Raw genomic sequence first — 22500 nt, forward strand, 5'->3', positions numbered from 1 at the left:
GTGCGTAACTGGTACTTAATTTATCGACCCCGAAAGGATGAAAGGCAAAGTCGACCTCGGCGCAATTTGAACTCAGAACGTAACGGCAGACGAAATACCGCTAAGCATTTTGCCCAGCGTGCTAACGTCTCTGCCAGCTCGCTGCCTTCGTAATTGTTTTTTATGATAATTGTTTTTGATAAGTTCATCATGTATTTTGCAAGAGAATGTTTACAATTTTTTCGCCCCTTTGTAGAAGCTGAATGCACTCAAACCTAATCGCGAAATTATATCAAGTTGTACATTTAGTTTATTCCATCAAATATAAAGATGTTGAATCAGTAACGTGGAAATAGAGTCGGGAAGGAATGTATCCCAATAGACATTTATGTGTTTATCTGCCATCCTACTTCCTATTTTGTGTGTGCGTGTGTGTATGTGTGTGTGTATGTATGTGTGTACGTGCATGCATGCATACATACATACATGCATACATACATACATACATAGATACATACATACATACATACATATTCGCTCGTATTTTGATGTAAAAATGCCAAGCACTCCAAACACACCAATTAGAAATATGTAATGGCTTAAACAAGTGTTTTTAACATTGTTCTCCTTCATACCGGTAAGTTTCGTACGGATATTTAAATGTTCTAGTCCAGGAGTCTGATGAAAATGCTTTGCGCGTTATGTCTGTGTCCTACATACAACATGGCTCTTATATTTCAATGGCCATTATATCTGTATTTGCCTTTGAGCAATACCCTCACCATCACCACTTCATTCACTGCCTGGCTATGGACCCCATACGTCTGTCATGTCTCGAACTGGAGTTTTCTATCATATATCACCATTAACCTGTGATGTCGGAGCTCTGACAGTCAAACATTCTATAAATATATGCACTCAATCTTCTGTACGTCGAGGCCTACTTGTTATCACTTACACTGCCTCAAAAATCATGCATCAATTGTACGCAGGGTGGGGTTTAATAATTTTGTCTCTTTCAATAGCACAATACATTTAATACACGTTACAGATGCAGGTGTAAAAGTGATAAGATGGAATCTTCCACGCCACCTAAACTAACCTTCCTCTTCAGAATCAGAAAATGCCTCAGCTTTCAAAAATTTCTTTCGCTTTACAGACTGCAGAGACACTTAAAACAGAATGTTACAACATCTACTACAGATATCGCTGCTCCTCAGAGCTGGTTTCTATCATGCTATCTCCAAACAAGCTGGTAGGGATCATTCATCGCCAGCCCCTATTGCAACTACACCAGTATGTCAAGTCCTTTCTCTACAAAACATTAGCCAACTAGAATTCCCTCTCTGACCATTTTGTTCTCACCCTGAACCGCTTCGGCCTCACCAGTCTTGGATGGCCTTTGAAGACCATCGGCACAGCTCTTTCTACAGACAAATTCATAAAAGACGAAAACGTACAAATCGTCAATATCACATTTTTATGGCCATGATGCCTATAGCGTAATATTGCCCCCACCCCACTAACGCTGACGTTACATCCACCAACATCACATCACCAACAGCATGCGCTGCGATAACGCAACCATTATCGGCATATGTATTAATACCATTAACTGACATCATGCCTAATATGGCTTGCAGAATAGGTAAAACGCTAGACAGATGTTTTGCATTTAAGATTGGCAGAATCGTTTGCACGTCGGACAAAATACTTAACGGCATTTCGTCCGTCTTTACTGAGTTCCAATTCTGCGAGGTTGACATTTTCTTTCATCCTTTCGGGGTCGATAAAATAAGTACCAGTTGAGCACTTGGGTCGATGTAATCGACTTACCCACTTCCCGAAGTTGCTGGCCTTGTACCAAAATTTGAAACCATTATTTTGGTAACTTTTGATATGATAGGAATTGAAATTCTTTTGGGCTTCAATTTGTTTTTCACCCTTCAAGGGTCAACATAATCCACTATAGAAACAAGTATGTGAGACGATATCATCGATTGTCCTATCTACCACAATGTATGACATTGTGCCTATGTTTGAATCTATATCTCACTACAACCAATAATACCGACACCACACCTATCACCAACATCACTGCCTCCAACAACATCATGAGGGATCTCATGTGGGAGCTCAATTTCTAGAGACAACAGCCAGATTCATTCATACCACCCTTCAGCTCTGTAAAAAGAGACACCTTAAATAAGAAATATAATACTAGCGACAGAGGCAACCGAGAGGTAATATCTATTCCCACTTAAACGTGGATGTTCTGTTAGAAAAAGAATTACTGCGGTAGATACCATGAGAAAAACACTCATACTGGCTTTTGGGGCAAAATGCACTCCTGTTTATATCGCTGTTCTGGAACTGATTATCTATATCGATGGCAGGGAGGTGAGTCGCTGCTATCTCTAGCGGTCGAGAGTCCATCATCGATGAGACTAAGAAAGGTGGCGCTGGAGTTGGTGGGGAATTATCTCCCCGCTAGCGATGTAAACAAGCGTGCATTTTGCACCAAAAACTGAAATGGGAGTTTCTCTCATGGTATTTACTGCAGTAAAGTTTGTCCCAAAAGAGCATCCACGTTTAAGTTGAAATAAATATTATCTTGGATAAGGTGGTTCTGGGTTCTCTACATATTCAACAATTTGATCACGTATCTCTTTGATCAAGGTTGACCTAATGCTAAATAATAACAACAAGAGCATCATCATCATCATCATCATCATCATCATCACCACCACCACTACTTCCAGCTATAGACCAAACAAAGGAAGGAATCTGTCCGCGGTCACTCAACTTTCTAGAAATAGCAACCAAATCTTCCTCAAATCAAACACTATTCCGTCTATAAAAAAATATATATAATACTTGATACGCCATGAATAGTCATGGTTTGAATGGATTAAATCATAGAAAATTCTCGATTAAAACTAACTTGGGGTTAAGCATCACTGCCGCTGCCTTCGTCGGCAGTAGCAGCAGTAAGCTTCAATCAGATCAGCTTTCAAAGATTTGCATGACTGTTCATCCTTTGATCTGCTATAACAGAAATAGCTGAGCTTAACTTTCAGTTGACCACTGGACGTCAATAGATCACATGTAAGCACTAGCCATAGGGGCTTACACTCGGCTTTTGTATTAAGCCTTTCATCACTGACCCATGACTAGTTCTCTCTCTCTCTCTCTCTCTCTACCCCCTCTCTTTCTGTTTACCCTTACATATAATAAATATATGTTGAGTCAGTGTATCTGTGTGTCTGACTGTATTCATCTCTGCTTATCGCGCGTGTGTATATGCGAGTGAGGGAAGAGAGTATCTGAGTGAATGTATGTATGTGTGTACTGTTGTAGTAGAGTTGTCGATGCTGACTAAACGAAGCCACGGCCGAAGGCTTTCCAGCCATGAACAGCCAGTCTTTTAATGATAACTTCTGAGATTTGCTTTTAAGACGGCAAAAGGTGATTCGAGGGACACTCAGGTATCAAGACGCACTAGAGATAGCAGCCGTGTTCGTAGTAGGAGCATCTACGACCATTTACATTCGCTCTCACTCCCTTGTGGAAGTGCATAGTACATATGATGCTGCTTGAAGTTAGAATGTCGTTGCGAGAGGAGACTCTGACATGATAGCTTAGATAACTTAGGTAATTTATGGAAATATATTTTTGATAGAGAGACTGAAAGGGAGAGCGAGAGCGAGAGAGAGAGAGAGAGAGAGAGAGAGAGAGAAAGAGAGAGACAGAGACAGAGATAGAGAGACAGACAGATAGACAGACAAAGACAGAGAGGAAAGAGATATGTTTGTCTACAAGAATATTGATAAAATATCTGGAAAGCTTGGTGAACTCTTTTCGGTGCGTCCAAAATTCGCTTGCTGTCAAAGAAAGGCAGCGTGGTTTCGAGTTAGTCTACCCGCAAGCCATGAAGTCGTGTGGTTAAGAGGTTGGGGTTCTCAGCTCACGAGACTTCGATTTCAAGCGACACACTGTGGGCTTGAGCAAGACGTCATTCCATGTTACTCTAGTCCACTCATCTGGCAAAAATGAGTTGTACCTGTAATTCAAAGGACCAGCCTTATCTCATTCTGCTTCACGATGAATCTCTTTGAGAACTACGTAAAGAGTACGAGTGTCTGTGGAATACTCAGTCACTTTCAAGTTAATTTCACGAGCAGGCTGTTCTGTTGATAGAATCAACTGGAACACTCGTCGTCGTAACCGACGAAGAGCCTAGCTCGTAAGCTATTATTTTACATACTATTTTCTTACACGAATTACATTTTCATTTAAATGTTTTTCACCCTCTTCTTGATTGTGTCGTTAGATTCGAATATTTTTCTCGCTACAGAATCTTTCGTAACGTAATTCGATAGTTGATAAACTAAAGGATCTGCTAGAGTGTATGGATAGAAGGGTTGCTTCTTCTAAAATATGACTCGGCAAATCGGGGACTCGCTCAAGCTGGTTCACATAGAGTTATTAATCATCTAAGATGATGTGTGCCTACGACTACTGTATTTTGACACAGAATGAGTTGTATTGATCTGATAATGATCGGAAGATACGATTGTAACAGAAATTTAAAGTTTCCAAGTAACTGAAGATATGGAAGATTTAAAGTTTCCAAGGAGCCAAAGAAATGAAAGATTTCCTAGAATCGTACTGTGGTAAACTACTTAGCAACATCAAAACCATATTGGTAAGACTTGAAAACTGCGTGCCACTAAAGCTTATTTTCTTGCAGATGTTTGATTCTTCAGTAAATTAAGGTTTATAATATGAAATATGAATGAATCAATCCAAATATGACACCTACACTTAGTCGTAAAATCTGTTCTACCGTCTTCTAAGGTCAATCACATTGAGCAAATAAGTATCTTCCGTTCGACCATAGACTTGTCTTGACCAATTCTTGTACGAGTACATAAGTAGATGTGAATTATATAGTAAGCCATTATGTAGATACATACATACATATATCATACATACACACACACACACACACACACACACACATACACACACACAAACAAATATACAAAAATATATATGTGTATGCATGTATATAATACATGTGTGTTTCTAGGCAGCGGCTTACAATATAATTCACATGTACTTATGTACACTCACAAGAATTGGTCAAGACAAGTCTATGGTCGAACGAAAGATACTTGCTCAATGTGTTGTGCGGTGAGATTGAACTTCTCTCTCTCTCTCTCTCTCTCACACACACACACACACACATATATATATATGAAAATTGACTATTGATTTTATAGACAGAAAACTGCGCCCATGACCCTTCAAAGGGCCTCCGAAACCAAAGTGAGGAAGGAAGGTATCATCAACCAGAGATCTGGTTTGAATATTCGCAAAGGAAAGGACTACCTTAAACGCACTGAAAGTACCGGATAGAAGTATCAAATAGCGACGAATAAATTCTAACACTTATGTAGACTACAGTGGGATTTGAACTCAGAACGTAAATGCCGGAAGAAATATCGCAAGGCATTCAGTCCTTCGATAATAAAGCACCAATAATCTTCTGCACTAGATTTGTGCACTTTCATTGCTCCTGGAGGGATGAAAGGTAAAATTGTTTCGGTGGGATTTGAACTCCGAGTGTCGAATATCAGAACAAAAGCACGTGTCATTCAAGCTGACGTTACGACTACTGTGCCACTTCACCTCCCGTATTTGAATGGGTTAGTGACTTTAGGTTGTTATATTGAACCTGAAGCAATTACTTCGTGTGTAAGTCATTTTACTCAATTAAGAACAAGAAAAACTATTATATTCACGTTTGGATGATTTTCTTCCTAGCACTGTCTACTCTAAAGAATTTCGTTGCTCATTCACAACCTGGTTGCTGATACACTTACGCTGCTCCTTGAATTGATGAAGTGGAGTACTGTTATTGACTAGTTTGTGGTAGAGTGATCAAAGTTTTCAACATTTTATAGTTGACTGTGCTTTTAAGAAATAAATAAATATGAGTTTCTGTGTATTCTTAAATAGCTAAACTGATTCTTCCACGATTTAGTTGTCTGGTTGTATATCATCCATTTGAGTGTGTGTGTGTGTGTGTGTGTGTGTGTGTGTGTGTGTGTGTGTGTGTGTGTGTGTGTGTGTGTGTGTGTGTGTGTGACACAGATATCTATCGATGAAAGATGTAAACATAAGCAAGGAAACCGAAAAGTTAGTGGTTTTCGATCGCAGTCCCCTACAATATTTGTTCTGCGCTGAGTTACAGGTACTCCTTTGTCACTGCCATGGCCCAAAGTGTAAGGAACCTGTGGTTGACCTGATGGAAAATTTTAATTAATGACACTCTTTGATATCAATAGTGATACAAAGTTAAATTCAATCAACTAATTTAGGACTTATTACAAATCATTGGTATTTTCAGATTCGCACCTACATTCTCTACAAGAATATATATTGTTTACTTTTTAGTGACTTAATACTTCAACCAATGTAATCCCACCGCCACTATTTCTCATTTCGTTTCTGTCAACAAGACTTGTTACTAATTTACTATTGTTTTTCTTTATGATTCTTATCAGACTTACCACAAAACAGAGTTTCATTAATTACCTATTCCGAACACCTGCTTGAAGGTTTTTAAATTTCCTTCAGATGTTTTCAAATTTGTCTTCATTGATGTAATTTTGTATACTGATGACGAAAATCACACATTTTGTTTCCAAAAACTAATAGAAGTTGCAAGCATTTTAAATTGTTATTTTAACCAATAGGAACACTCCTTTGCCGGATATAGCGGAAGTCACGACTGCTTGTCACCATGAAGATCGCACACACGACACCTTTACGTGGTCTCTCGAACTGCAAGAAATAGCAGGCAAAATATTCCTTAAAACATCGAAGACCCTTAAAACTTTTACTTTACCCCACATATATTACTTGTACTTTCTCTTTTCCTATAAGAAAACTGTAAGCAAAATTTAAAAACGAAAAAATTAGTAACCAGTCAGCTGTTTCTCTACCACCAAACTTTGTGCTTGGAGGTCCATGAGTAAAAGTTTACATCCGTGGAGTGATTTTAAAAATCTAGTAAAATGTTGTAATACTTCAAGTGCTTGGTAGAAATTTAACGAGATCCCAGAAAGCAAACAGCGAGAACAAATACTGCAAGATATTTTGATGCTTTAACAGTTTTGTTGATCCATCGTCCTGAATTGGTACTTTATGCTATCAAAGATGAAAGTTAATAGTAACGCAGAGCGTAGAAAGCCGAAACAAGTACCGCGAGTTATTTTATCCTAAGCATTAACTACTTGTAAATGAAAAGTAAAATCTTTAGTTTGAGATATGGCGAAAATATGTCCAGACTTTGAATGGCTGAGAATGGAAGCTTACCAGTTTATTGTTGCTTAAATATCGACAAACAAAAAGCCGGGACATTCTCTTATATTGTTACTGTTGCCTGTTTACTAAAAAAATACTAGTTTGCTTGAATTAGGAAAGTACTGAATAAACCCCAGCACAACTCATTAACAATGAAACCTTAAAAAGAAATTTCTGCTGGTTCTTAACTTTAACGAGTGTAAAAAACAAAGAGTGGGAATGATTGCAGGCCAAAAAGCAGTTAGTAGTTCTGAACGGAAGTAAAGTAACAATGAGAGTTTCAATAAAGAAAAATTGATATGCTCTGTTGAAAATGTTAAGAACATTTTCCTTAACAATGAAACCTTAAAAAAGAAATTTCTGTTGATTCTTAGCTTTAACGAGTGTAAAAAACATAGTGGGAATGGTTACCGGCCAAAAACAGTTAGTAGTTCTGGACGGAAGTAAAGTAACAATGAGAGTTTCAATAAAGAAAATGCTCGAATTTGCCTTCCCATAGAAACATTTAACTAGTCAACAATATCTGGCGAATGACCACTCATCAAATAATACGCATTAAGCGTTTTTATATCTACCTTTTTTCGGATAAAATTGTTTTTACATATATAAAAATTTTAAGGCTAGAATAATTCAACCTTAAAATTTAAAGTTTCAATTGTATTCCATGGGTTTTGTTAAATTTCTTTCAGCTTTGAAGTTTTTCAAATTGTCAACAGACTATTTTTTCAAAAAATGGAGTTCTGACGTGTGCTGTTGTCGAAAATCGCACTCATTTTTCTTTCTTGTTTTAAATTTTCTCCCTAGAATGTACAAAACATCGAGACTGTTTGTCCCTATAGGAACGGCATGCACGAATCCATTATGTGGCTTCTCAACCTGCTAGGAATAGCAACCAAATCTCCAAGTGATAAGAAGAAATTTAACAAGACCCTATTCCACCCTTCTTATTAATCTCTATCTGCGTGACTAGCAGTTTCATACACAAGACACTGTTAAAAAGTTTCTGATCAGATCCAAGGTCTACGATATAACACTTCATGACTTTGACTAGCCAATGTGTTTCATGTACCAACTCAGCAACATTTTCAGTTTAACAGACAAATCACTCTTCCTGTACAACTCTCACTTAATATTTCCGTTTTTCTTGAAGAGGGAATAAAAATAGAAGATTTTATAGCAGCTGGAGAAATACGGAATGTGTTCAACGTAAGAGAATTAATAAAATGCATGCTGCATCACAGGTCCGTCTATCTAATGGTTATTTTTTGTCTGAACATCATAAATTTGCGTTCCAATATTTCTGTAAATATGAGGCTCGATATATTGAAGCACAAAAAAAAAACAAAACACTATTCGTATTTGTGGCGTTGTTACAATGACTACACAATTTGTGATGTAAATATGACTTCTTTTTCAAATCAGTATAAGTCCTTAATATTTTATTTTTATCTGGATGGGTCATGGCACGGCATGTGTTATTGAAGATTTAGAAAAACCTGTTTGGTATGCTATTGCATCCATCATAAAAGCGGAGAAAATATCGATTAATTTTCTCAATGAGATACACAAACGTAACCTTTTCTCTGACTTGCAAGGGGGTGAAAACCATTCGATGAGCCCAGGTGTCAACAACGGAACTATTTTGTCTTCAACGGATTACAATAGACACGTACTATTTGATTAAAGGCGGATATGAGCGGGTTGTCAGTAAAATTCGAGCAACTAATTAAGGAGAGCGTTGGACTTTAAAGCCTTGATGACCTGAGCATTTCGAAAAGCCTCAATAACAGTCGTAGCTGAGGAGTTGCAGGCAAAGAAAATTGGCGGATTTAAATGGACTACTCTACGAGTATTATTTTGTCAGATTTCTTCGCTATTGTTACGGCCGATGTCAAACGCGACTCGTAGCTTTTCCAAGTGTTCAAAACTAGAAGTGGAGAAACATCATAGACTTAGACTTGTAACCGCTAAATACAAATGTTTGGCCAAATTGTCACCCTGTCTCCCTATGTTTAAGGTATGCACGTTTATCAAATGTGTTGCATGAGTGGCAATGTTCTGAAGATTACACTATTTGTTGATAAAGATTACTTAGAACTTGTGTAATAGCATTCGAAGATTTATGGGAATAAAAAAAACTGAAAACCATTGTTTTGAAAGAAGTGCTGTGCCGTTACTTCCTACTGAGACACGTGAAGAACATTGTTCGTTGTCTGAATATTACGACACCAATTATAGAGAACAGTGGCCAGGTACTTCGCTGCCAGATACATAAATTTATTTTACTATAGAGAAAAAAACGTAGAGGATAATAAGCCATATGAGCGATAAGTCCAGACCCTATGCGCAGGTCCCTGCCAAGCTAATGGTATAAATTGCCAGCCTCTTTATTTACAAGGAAGAATAAGCGTCTTCTTCTTATAGGTGTTTATGATGGAAATGGTAGTGTTGTGGACAAGATTGAGAAGCAGAGCTTTTCTTTTCTAGCCAAGCTGTTCATGAACATCTTCAAATATCACTTGATCAAGAAATTGAAATGGTAAATATCAATGTAAACGATCTTTGGCCTGTTTAAAGTGTTCTAATCTGAACACGTGGCTGCAGACTTGATACCATAACCAAGAGAGGATACATTCTTGAAGTCAGAATAACTCGTGCTCTATGGCGTTTCTGTGATTAGCCCTGAATGTAAAAGCACTATAGTTTCTAATTTTCGTTTCTTCTTGTCATCTATTAGTTATCCTTGTGGATATAAAAGAAACCATCAGTATTACACTTACGTATTCTTTTATTGTTTTATTCAGCCTAAGTTACTTAGACTAGGAATAAACAACTTGTTAAATTATTTTATGTATAAATGGGTGAGTATTCCGCACACCTGTACTTTGTATATATGTTCTATAAGTACATGTGTGACTCTGTGTACATAGTACAAATACACGTGCTTTCGTGTATATACCATTAGCGCATATATATATATATATATATATATATATATATATATATATATATATATATACCATATACTCAAATGCTAAGTATACTTAGACTGAGACCAGTAAAACAATACAAAAATATCCAAGTATAATTATGACGCTTGGGCCCCATGGTCATGAGTTTAGGCTAGTGGTTCCCCCTAAATAGGTGTTACTGCCACCCCCTGGGGGCGGTGGAAAGATCCGGAGGAAGGGCGTTGAAGAAAAGTGGGGTGATAATGTGGAGGCCAAAAGTGGGCGCTGAATGTAGAAACAACAAATGGGTTAATCAAGTTAAGTTTTAGTGAAATACAATCGTTTTGAATTTGCTGCAGAAAGCGGTTTACATTTGTGAGGAGTGGTGGCGCTAGGAATGTTGTCTGGGTGCCAAGGGGGTGGCAAACTGAAAAAATTTGGGAACCACTGGTTTAGGCAATCATATCAACAAACCCTGAACGTTTTTCAGTTTGGTAATTATTTTATCAATCTTTATGACCAACTGCTCAGTTACGCGGCACACCGCATACGACATCAGGTTTTAGGCTAGTGCAGACATAACAGACATATACACACAAGCGATGACCTGCTGCAGCGTTTCTGCTCAATTTCCACCCCGAAAGTATTATTGTTTAACACAAGGTCATGCTAGGAAGCATTTGTCCAAAGTGTTAGGCAATGAGATCGAAACCAAACCATAAATTTACAAACCGAACTTTTTAACCAGACAGCTATCCATGGCTTTTCCCAAATAGATTAGCGAATGCAATGAAGATTGAAACTAGATTCAGAATAGTTTATGAGTCAATCACAAAGAATGATGAAAGTAACAGTAATGATCCGATAAAAAAAAAATATTATAATGATAATTAAAAACAATATAAACACAAATTTATTAAAAATATTTTATTTTTTTACGTCTTAATTTATTTATGTGGAATATGGCGATGACGTTACCGGACTTATGTTCTTCTTAAGGATGGTAACAAACAAAAACAAATACACAATTTAAAAGAAAAAAATATTTAAATGTTGCGACTGATACCCATATAAACTTTTGGCTATAAAATAGCAATTTATGATAGAGACTCACATATATATACATAAATATAAAACATGGTCGGGTAAATAAATTACACACAGAAAAAAAAAAAAGAAACAACAACGAAACAAACAGGCCGTGTTCTTCACCGTATCACAGTAAATCAGAAAAACAAAAACTTACTGTGAATCGGACAATATACTCCCACTGCTTCTTCCTATTCTACTCAGCAATTTACTAAAGATATACTAAACTTCATCATTTTCTCAATTAAATTGCAAACCGGTAGTTGAATAAATAAAATGGTTACAAGGTCACTGGATTAAACACCCTTTCAAACAAAAATGAACTTTTGCTAACGATGGTCACAGCATCAGGATTCCTTAATTTGTGAACAAGAAAATACACCGTGACAGAGGGTGAAGTGAAGTTTACGACTAAATGTTTCATTTCGAAGCTGGGGTTAGTGTTGTACCTAACTAATGTCTTAGACTTGACATTATGCCATCACATTTTTATCATCCTCTAGAAAATCCGAGACCTCCATCACGTTATTTAGATTTTCTTTTTTAAGAGGCCAGTGTGTGTGTGACTTGAGGTAAATTTAACTTATTTCTATTGACTTGATAGACCCGTGCATTGCATGAACTTAAGCAAAAGGGTACACTGCTCTAGCTACTTTTAGAGAAATTAAACTATTGCTTTAACATTAAAAAAGACAAGAGCTGGTACAGCAATCGGTGGGTTTCTGAATTTAGCATGTTACTGTGAGAGAAAATATTGATAATCACTCGAGTAGTTCTAAAATGTTTGTATACGTAAAAACGGCTTCGTACCAGATGTGTGAACAGTACTTAACGTAGGTCCCAAAATTTATAGAAAGTCAGCAATAGCTGTACTGATATGTGATCAACATAAAAGCGAACCAGGGACTTTGAAAGGGAAAAAAAGGTTCGCAGAATTGAAGAGACAACACGTCTTTTCAAAGAAGTGTTGCACTGATAACCAGGAACGCCTTGGCTCTTCAGGTACCAGGAGAAACAGACCACTGCAAGCCAAGGTTGATTTGGTACATTTTTATTATACTAATGACTCCGTCTTAGTGCCACAGAATATCACAAGACTGTCATATCTCTAGCTTAGGAAGTTTTTCAAGGTCTATGTTTGTAGAAGTAACATAGATTAGTGGATTATGGGATGTGTCTGGATTACGTATATTTAGAGAAAATGTTATTTACTTTGCAGTACAAAAAACAGCAATGGCAGACTGTAGTGGTTATTAGGTAAGGACTTGGGTGAGTTGGACACAACCAGGGTGACTAGAGTATGAGAGACGAATGGGTTGGAAGTGTCTGAGCTGAAGTATTGTAAGACTAGCCTAATCCGAAGAGAGCAGGAGTGGACATAGTTGCAGTAGAAAACAGTGAGAGAAGGAAGACCACTCGCTCGTAGAACAGAGACTGGAGTGTGTCTGAGTAACATTTACATAAGAATGTGTGTAGCAGATAGTTGTAGTGAAGGAGCATAGGTGATATAAACCGAAGCTCCAAGTACACCAAATTCGACATATGAGCTGAAGATGCCAGTTAAAGCATAATTCAATGAAATAGCCTTAGGCTATATACAAATAGCCGGGGGGGGGGGAATCAGATATTCTTAGTTATCACAACCGTAAAAGAAAAATAATATTTAAAAAAGTGGAAAAAATAAAACAACTTTTTAAAGAAATTATCAATGTAATTTCTAAGTTTGTGTCTTGTAATATCAAAGGTATCATATTCTAGTTTCATTCTTAATGGAACCAGAAGCGTATCGAGTTTGTGTTTCTGGTCACTTGGACATGTATCAAGAGAATTGAATAATCTACATCACGGTACAATTTCAAAATCTATGCAATGACCGATTCATCACAAGAATTTCGACTTCTTGGAGAATCTTGTGGAGATGGTAAGGAACTAGATAAAAGTAAAGAATCTTTTGGTTCCAATTTCACTGAAACATCACGAGTTGCTTGCCTTTGGCGTAGTTTTCTGTCTTTGGCACGTCTGTTTTGAAACCATATCTTAATCTGCCTTTGAGATAATCCTAATTCCTGGGCCAGTTCAGCTTTACGGACAACATCGATGTAGACGTTATAGTGGAACTCTTTTTCCAATTCAAGTCGCTGATGATCTGTGTATACACTCCGGTATTTGTCCTTCGTCCGTGTTCTGCCTACAATTAGATAACAACAATAATAATGCTAATAATAATAATAATAATAATAATAATGATGATGATGATGATGATGATGATGATGATAAAATAATAATAATGATGATGATGATGATGATGATGATGAGGATGATGATGATAACTATGATTTCAAATTTTGACACAGGGTCAGTATTTTTTTAGGTGGTGGTGGTGGTGGAGAGACAATTATATCGACCCTGGTACTTGACTGGTACTTATCTTAGTAGACACCGAAAATATGAAAGGCGAAATCGACCTCGGAACATGAAGACGGACAAAATGCCACTGAGCATTTCCCCCAGCATGCCAACGATTCTGCCACCTCAGCACCTCAAAAAGAACAACAACAACAAGAGCAACAAGAACAAGAACAAGAACAAGAACAACAACAACAACAAGAACAAGAACAACAACAACAACAACAACAACAACAACGACAATGATCTTCACTACTAGAGACACAAGTTCGGGACACAAGTTCGGAAATTTGGGGGTAGGGAGCTAGTCGATTACACTGACCCCAAAGGATGAAAGCTGACCTCGGCGGATTTGAACACAGAACGTGAAGACGGACGAAATACCGCTAAGCTATTTGTCCGGTATGCTATCAAAACGATTCTGCCTGCTCACCGCCTTTCTGCCAGCAGTAGGCTAGCAGAAAAAGAGTATAAGCGCAGGCATGACAATGTAGGTAAAAATTGCATTGGGATGTTAGCCGAGTGTGTGGTTTCGAAATAATAGAAAAGTGGTATGAACACGAACGAAAGGCCAATGCCCTGATAAAGAATAAGATTTTATAGGATTTTATAGGACTTGCCCATTCAGACTAACCGTACTAATGATGCATGTAATGAGAGTAGATACAATTATTGACAAAAGCAACATTAAATGTAAGATCATAGACATGAGAAAAACATGTGATGACAGAGGTGATACCAAAGAGATATACTGAACCAAACCAGAGATTTGAAGAGATTGCAGAAAAATAAGATAATTATTCTTGTGACAAGTGGTGCACTTGACATAACACCCAAAATGCTACCTAAGGGACTGAAGTTTACTGGAATTGAGAGTTGCATTGTCGACCAGCAGAAAAGTGCAATACAGCATTCTGCAAGAATCCTAAGAAAGATACTTAAGTTTTGAGAAGACTTACCAATATAGATTGTAATAATTAACAACAATAATAATAATCCATTCTGCTATAGACACAAGGCCTGATGGAGGGGGCCAATCGATTACATCGATCCCAGTGCTCAACTGGTACTTATTTCATCAACCCCGAAAGGACGAAAGGTAAAGTCGACTTTGGCGGAATTTGAACTCACACAGACGAAATAACGCTAAGCATTTTGTCCGACGTGAAAACGATTCTGCCAACCCAGCTCACCGCCTTAGTAATGATAATGATAATAATAATAATAATAATAATGATAATAATGATAATAATAATAATAATAATAATAATAATAATAATAATAATAATAATAATAATAACAGTTTCAAAGTTCGGCAATGGCCAGCAATTTTAGGGGAAGTGGGTTAGTCGATCACATCAATCCCTGTACTCGACAGTTACATTATTTTACCGGTTCCGAAAGGGAAAAAGCAAAGATGACCTTAGCTGGACTTGAACTCAAAACATGATTAAATAAAGATTCTACCATCAACTACCACGTAACTTAATACATCAAAGCTTAAATTCAAGATATCTACTGGTTTTGTCATCCACCACCCTAATAATTATTTCACATTTTGGCACAAGACCCGCAATTTCAAAGAAAGGTGTAAGTCGATTACCCAGTGTTCAACTGGTATTTATTTTATCGACTCCCAAAAGGATGAAAAGCAAAGTCGACCTCGGCGGCGGACTTTGAATCCAGAACGTGAAGACGGATGAAATGCAGCTAAGCATTTTGCCCAGCGTTCTAACGATCCAGCTGCCATGCTGTCCTCTCCACTACCCTAAGAATGATCTTTAGTGGAAAGAGGTATGATCGAGTAAACCTATTCAGAATGACTGCGATTGGATTTGAACTCAGAATGTAAAGATACGTAACTAAATGTAGCACTCTACCACCCTTACTAAAAATAATTTTACAGATGGTGTAGTCGACAGATATATATAATTAACGAGTGTCCTTAGTGTATATTACTGAACTGAAAAATCCTCAGTGAGCGAAGTTGTACGGAGAAAGAAGAGATGTTGCAACAACAAAAATAACAAAAAATAATTACAAAACAACCACAATACAACTGTCAAATATTTTGCTCTATATTGACAGCTAAAGACGAACGCACTAAATGACCCTTCTCCTTAAGTCACATGACCTTGTCTGATATTCAGTGATTTTTCCCTACCACTCGTCATATTAGCCTTTTCATAATCTTAATAATTCCCTCTTCCCATTCACACACTACGAATGTACTACTACCATAACCCCTCTCATGTGTAGACTGAAGACTCATACAGACGCAAACAAGTACACACACTCAAGTTGCTAGGATACGGTAACTTCTTGTAATCCAAACGCAGCGCACCTGCTTCCAAAATATGGTGACAGAACGTTAAGTGAGAGAGTAAGGAAGAAAAATGGACAAAAAACAGTAACAACGAATTGGACTGTAGCAGCAAGAACTACGATAACAGCGCGACAATAGCTATAGCTCTTGCGGTTTGACAGCAAACATAAAAAAAAGACTTAAGTTGTTCAATGATAACCAGCAATTAAATCCCTTTCTTAAACAGATTATTACTAATATTATTGAGTCAGACTGATAACATACAAACGTAAATACACATATACTCATTGACAAGTCACGTATATATAAGACAATACACGTCCACACACACACATAACACAAACACATAGATACACGCATCTTACACTTGGCCAAGAATTTTCTAAACTCTATCTGTTTCCCATGTCATTTTGGAGACGTATAGGTCTACACAAGGCCGTTAAGACCAAACTGAGAAGTAAATGTATCGATAGCAGCCTCCTCTCCAAACAGATGAGCCATTTTCCCGGTTGATATTCTTAATTTCTTGAAATTTTCTTCCCTGTTCAACCTCTTTCAGAATTGTTAATTATTTTTGTCTGGTGTGCGTGTGTGCAAGCGTGGGGGAAGAGAAGTGTTTAAGTGCACTCCCGCGCGCACACACACACACACACACGCAGAAGTAACTGTGTGGTATGATGCTTGCTTCTCAACCACATGGTTTCGGGTTTTGTTCCACTGCGTAGCGCCTTGGGCAAGTGTCTTCTACTAAAACCCCAGTGTGACCAAAGCCTTGTGAGTAGATTTGGTAGACGGAAACTGGAAGAAGCCAGTCGCATATATAAATGAATATATATGTGTTTGTTTGTGTGTGCGCGGGCGGGCGCGTGGTACAGTTCATGAGATGAGTCCGTCCTCCAAAGCGTATACGAATTTATTTGTCATATCGAGCTGAGTCAACCAAATGTGTTTAGTTTCACTTTGTTTCGTTTGTTCATTCATTTGTGTGTGTGTGGTATACACACACACACACACACACACACACCACGCAATCCAGTAGCGACATAACAGCCGAATATCCTACCAACGATTTATAGAATATCATGTCTATTCAGGCAGTAGTGTCGCAAATGGCCAGTAGGATAATTAAAAATAATTAATTAATAGTGAGAAAAGAAGTACTCATACCAAAAACAATCTTGATCTCCTACTTAACGTGGAGGAAGTGTTAGTATTTATTTATTTTGAGAGGATCTGTCATATGAACTCGTGGCACATAAAAGCATTCGTGGTTATACAGTTGGCAAACAAGAATTAGTCTGCCACGACCACCGGAACTACTAGAGCACGTGATTCACCTGTTATGTCGCTGCTGGACATCTGTCACCGAGGAGCCCATAGCCGTGGCGAAATTACGTGATCGGGTAGTTACGGTGGCCGTAGCAGAAGGTTCTCTCATGTCAACGATATAATTACGAGTGTTTTTTATGCACCATGACTCCATATGAGATGTCCTCAGTAATCTATATCTTAACACAAACTCCACGTTAAGATGGAGATAAAGATTGCCCTTTGATACTAACATTGCTTTATCACTGATGCTGGACCCTTTGTCTGTAGAGCAGTGTATCATATCTAATTGTTATTTTCAGCTTTCCATGGCGTTTCATTGTATTCTAACTCCATTCCTTTCTAGTGCACACTCTTTCATTAACCGCTCATCAATAGTAATTTATCTCACTACTGTGATCACTGAATTTTTTCTCTTCTCGCTACCTCTTTTTCCTCCCCCACTTTTTAATACCTGCTCTTTTTCTTCCATCTCCCTTTATCCAAGCCTCAAATTAACGGTAATATGCTAAAATTTACTAAAATATTCCAGTTTCTTTATTTATACTAAAGCCACAAACATGTAAGCTCGTGGTAAGATGTTTACTTCCAAACCACATGGTTCAGGGTTCAGCCCCACCCTTTAAGGCAGTACTCTAGCATGGCCGCAGTCAAATGACTGAAGCAAAAGATAAAAGATGTCAACGTGAGTGGTAGATGTTCAACGGTACTAAAAGATGTTCAACAGTACTAAAAGCAATTACATACAGAAGTGGACTCGACACTTCAAAAAAATCGCTGACAATGTCAATAACAGAAATCAAGGATCTATTTCAAAACGGGGGCACCAGTTTTCATTTATGTTTTATGTAGTGTTTTTGGTACCGAAAGACTTTCAAACTTCGTATACTTATCTATTTTGTTATAGAACAGAAAAAAATGTTTGTATTCGAATTTATTTCATGTAAAAAATTGTCTTATTTCGATAATTTCTACTAATCACTGACGTCTATTCAGTTGAAAACAGTTAGCGCTGTAACGGTGTATATCGTATTAATCCCCTAACCCTAACTAGACTGTTAACCCTAACCCTAACCCTAACCCTAAAACTAACCCTGACTCTAGAATCCGAACTCTAAAATTGTTACACACATAGATACGCACAGCGTAATTTATTATATAAACAATATATGCGTATAAATTACGATTAAACCGGATGAAATATGTCACAGGGAATAACATTTTTATGACCGCCCAGCAGTAACTCTATTCAGCTGAATAGACGTCAGTGATTGGTTGAAATTACAGAAATACGACAACTTTAACATGGAATAACTTGCGATGTACGTTTTTTTGTTAAGAAGACTAAGAGTAAAAGATATTTTATATGACATATTCTACCAGTGTCCCAAGTTTCAAAGTGTTTCGTTAGTGTTTCGTTAAGAAAATACTGGTGCCCCCGTTTTGAAATAGATCCGAAATCAATATTAGGCTAACAATAAGGGCGACGAGTTGTTAGAATCGTAAGGACGCCGGACAAAATGCTTACCGGCATTTCAACCATTTTTACGTTTTGTGTTCAAATTCCGCCGAGGTCGACTTTGCTTTTCATCCTTTCGGGGTCGATAAAATAAGTACCAGCTGAGTACTGGAATCGATGTATCTCACATTCTACAAGTTTTGTCCTATAATGCATCATTATCCACAGAGTGCAAACACTTCACAACCGTGTGTTAAGTGTTTTGACACTAAAACACATAACACAACATATACAGGGTGTTCCAAAAGTCACTGATGGGTTTTGATTTTTAATAACTTCCTTAGCTTCACAAATAAATGCATGGAAGTTTGATACAATATAAAGGACATAATGGAAATTAATAGGCACAAGTCAAATTTTGCAACACAACAACAACACATATGAAAAATATGAAAAAGTAAAGTTAAGGAAGTTATTAAAGATTGAAACTCATCAGAGACATTTTGGGACACCCTGTACAATACACAATCACTATCCAATGAAATAACACAACTCACATACAACATACTCTACCAAATTCACAGATAAAACCACCAGAAATTGCTGGTCTTGTGGCAAAATTTGAAACCAACATTATACTAACGCTAATCACAATGCGCTTCCTCGGATTATATTAGATACCGAATGAGTCATTATGGCTGATGGGCACCAGAGATGTGCGAGCCTACCACGCAGCGGTGGCCTTTTACACCACGTTTCTAGGGATCTCAACTGCTCCAAGATCCCTTTTACTAATTTGAGAGCGTGAAATATTAAATTTCTCTATGTGACCCGGGAGAGGTGAAGAGGCCCTGTATCTGTTGGAGGAAGCTTTTTGGGTCCTATTTTTACATCGACAGTAGCACCAATCGAAGATATTGCAATCAAGGAGGTATGCAACATTTTATGACAACACGTACTACAAGTATATTACTGTACAACTGCACTAAACGCTTCTTCATACAACTCTTGTGTTAACACATACACACACGAGTGAATGTTCAACAGGAAGTATGATTTTCTTCTTTGGCAACTTCATGTGCAGTGAAGAAAACAAACTCCTCTCTATTTGCGTTCATTGATGTGACCAAGACACCGGATTTGCTTAGCAGGCAATAATTTTCCGGGATTCCCCTAATAGTTTACCAACCAAAACTGAAAACTTGATTGTCTCCGCCTGCACCAAAACGGACGAGACAGTGAAAGGTCAACGGCACCTTCTCCGAACCCTTCGATATATGCGCACTGTCTCAAATAAAGCTGCGAATTTGTCCCTAGACTCTTTTAAATTATCCAAAGCACACTTTTGACACTGCTGCAGTGAGTTCTACTTCCCCTTTAGACCCTGTACCACATTTTTCAAACATAGCTGCCTTAAAGTGAAAACCAAACGTAAATATTCTCTCTCTTGAGAGTCACGCTTTGGATTAGAACGCATCAGTTGCTGCCTGCATTCAACAAGAACTTCGGACATTGATGTAACATTTTCCCCCAGCCCAGCAGTGTTTTGGATTTACAAGCATGCAGAAGACGTTGAACGTTGTCACATGCATGACTTACGTTAGGCTCAACTTATGTATGCACCAAACACGGCTTACTGGATAAATGCAGGGCTGAGTTGGTATCATACACACTTCACAGTGTTTATAACTTCAATGAAAGGAAGTTCTTGCAATATCCGCTTTAATAAACCACCAAACTATTGTACACGAAAACAGCAGAACGTGTTCCTGTAGCTAAAAAAAGATTAGTAATCGGAAGTGACTGAAAAAGAAACATCCTTATTTAAGACACATATATAGGACCATGTGTGTGTGTGTTGTGTGTGTTAGAGACAGAGATCGAGAGAGATAGACAGAGTGAAAGAGAGAGAGAGAGAGAGAGAGAGAGAGAGAGAGAGACAGACAGAGCGTGCGCGCGCATTTGCCTGCGTGTGTGATTGTAAAATTTCGATAAATATATAAAGTGAGATATGTCTGTGCGTGTGTATACGTATGGATGAGAGTGTGTGTGTGTGTGTGTGTGTGTGTGGGTGTGTATGTGTGTGTGTGGTGACATCTGCTGACACTTTTGATAAATGGGAAACTCTTAAGTCGGGTTTGTGCTAAGCAGATTGTCACTGTGCATAAAGGTATACGCGTATATTCATGTATGTATAGATATGTTTACATATTTATGTATGTGTATGGGCGTGTATGAACAGAATTAGAGAACTGGATTTCTTTTCCCCCACTCAACATTACATCACATAATTAATAAGATTATTCAACAAACTGACATACATATGAATATATACAGATTAAAAAAAACAAAAGCATTAATCTACATTGGTTTCAAATTTTGGCGCGAGGCCAGCAATTCCGGGGTAGGGGGCCAGTCAAAAGAAGGAAAGGCAAAGTCGACCCCCGGCAGAATATGAAAACACACACACACAAATATGTAGAAATTGTAAAACAGATTGGTAGTTTTCTACGACTGTTATTTGCTGTTTTTATGCCTGCCAAATTTCATAATCAACGCTTGTGGTCAACGCTTGTATATATATACGGTACAGCTAAAGTGATATCAAACTGGCGTTTGAGAAGCCAACTTATTCATTATATGATCACAGATTCATAAACTCACAGAGAACTGAAAGCTGTTTATACATGTATGTGTGTCCGAACGTGTAGATCTCTACAGATAATTTGAAATATATTCAGAAAAGTACTTGAGGATAAATATTATTATTATTTTTAAATACTCGATAAGAAATTATATAGTGTATGAATATGAACACATATTCACAGATATATTTTATCTGAGTGGTTGGCGTTAGGAAGGGCATCCAGCTGTAGAAACTCTGCCAAATTAGATTGGAGCCTGGTGTTGCCATCCGGTTTCACCAGTCCTCAGTCAAATCGTCCAACCCATGCTAGCATGGAAAGCGGACGTTAAACGATGATGATGATGATGATGATGATATATAAATTAATGTTCATTTTCTTCAGTACAGGGGACATAAAAACAAATTTGTATCTCGGTTTGTATGCAAAAAAAAACATATATACGCTCATATGCACACAGATATTCATACTCACTTAGTTCCATCTTATCCATCCATCCATCTATCCATCCAAGATCATTGAAAGAGAGAATACCTACGCTGACCTATTGAGAAATCTGCAGTTATTCTATCCAGATTACATCTTCAGGTTTATTTATACCTGTAATTATTGGGGCACTGGGATATGTAATACACTGTCTAAATGCCAATCTTGAGAAAGTAGCTTCTCAAAACCAGAAAGGAGAAAGTTGATTTGAAATCTACAGATCCAAGCCATCACTGGAACTGTAAGAATCTGTAAAACTTTCCAGAAGTTTAACATAGAAGTATATCTGAGCGCGTCTAGATATGCAACTATAAGCATGGAAATACACATATAAAACAAACCATACAAATCTGCACACATACATACATACATACATACATACATACATACTCTACTGATATTGAAATTCCAATGAAAGAGCCTTGGATCTAGGTGAGAAGCCGATTTTTTCTC

General features: G+C 37.6%; 1 protein-coding gene across 1 annotated transcript in view; it reads right to left on the minus strand.

Annotated features, from left to right (window-relative positions):
• Positions 1 to 11219: 11219 nt before the first annotated feature.
• The window catches only part of LOC106873351 (uncharacterized), a 47959-nt gene continuing 36678 nt past the window's right edge, over positions 11220 to 22500 (minus strand). Inside the window, exon 2 of the mRNA XM_052972372.2 lies at positions 11220 to 13584. Within this exon, the coding sequence (XP_052828332.1) occupies positions 13259 to 13584 (326 nt within the window). The 3' untranslated portion in view covers positions 11220 to 13258. The remainder of the gene's footprint in view (positions 13585 to 22500) is intronic.

The sequence above is a fragment of the Octopus bimaculoides genome, chromosome 13, assembly GCF_046866305.1.
Source record: "Octopus bimaculoides isolate indiv1 chromosome 13, ASM4686630v1, whole genome shotgun sequence".
NCBI lineage: Eukaryota > Metazoa > Mollusca > Cephalopoda > Octopoda > Octopodidae > Octopus > Octopus bimaculoides.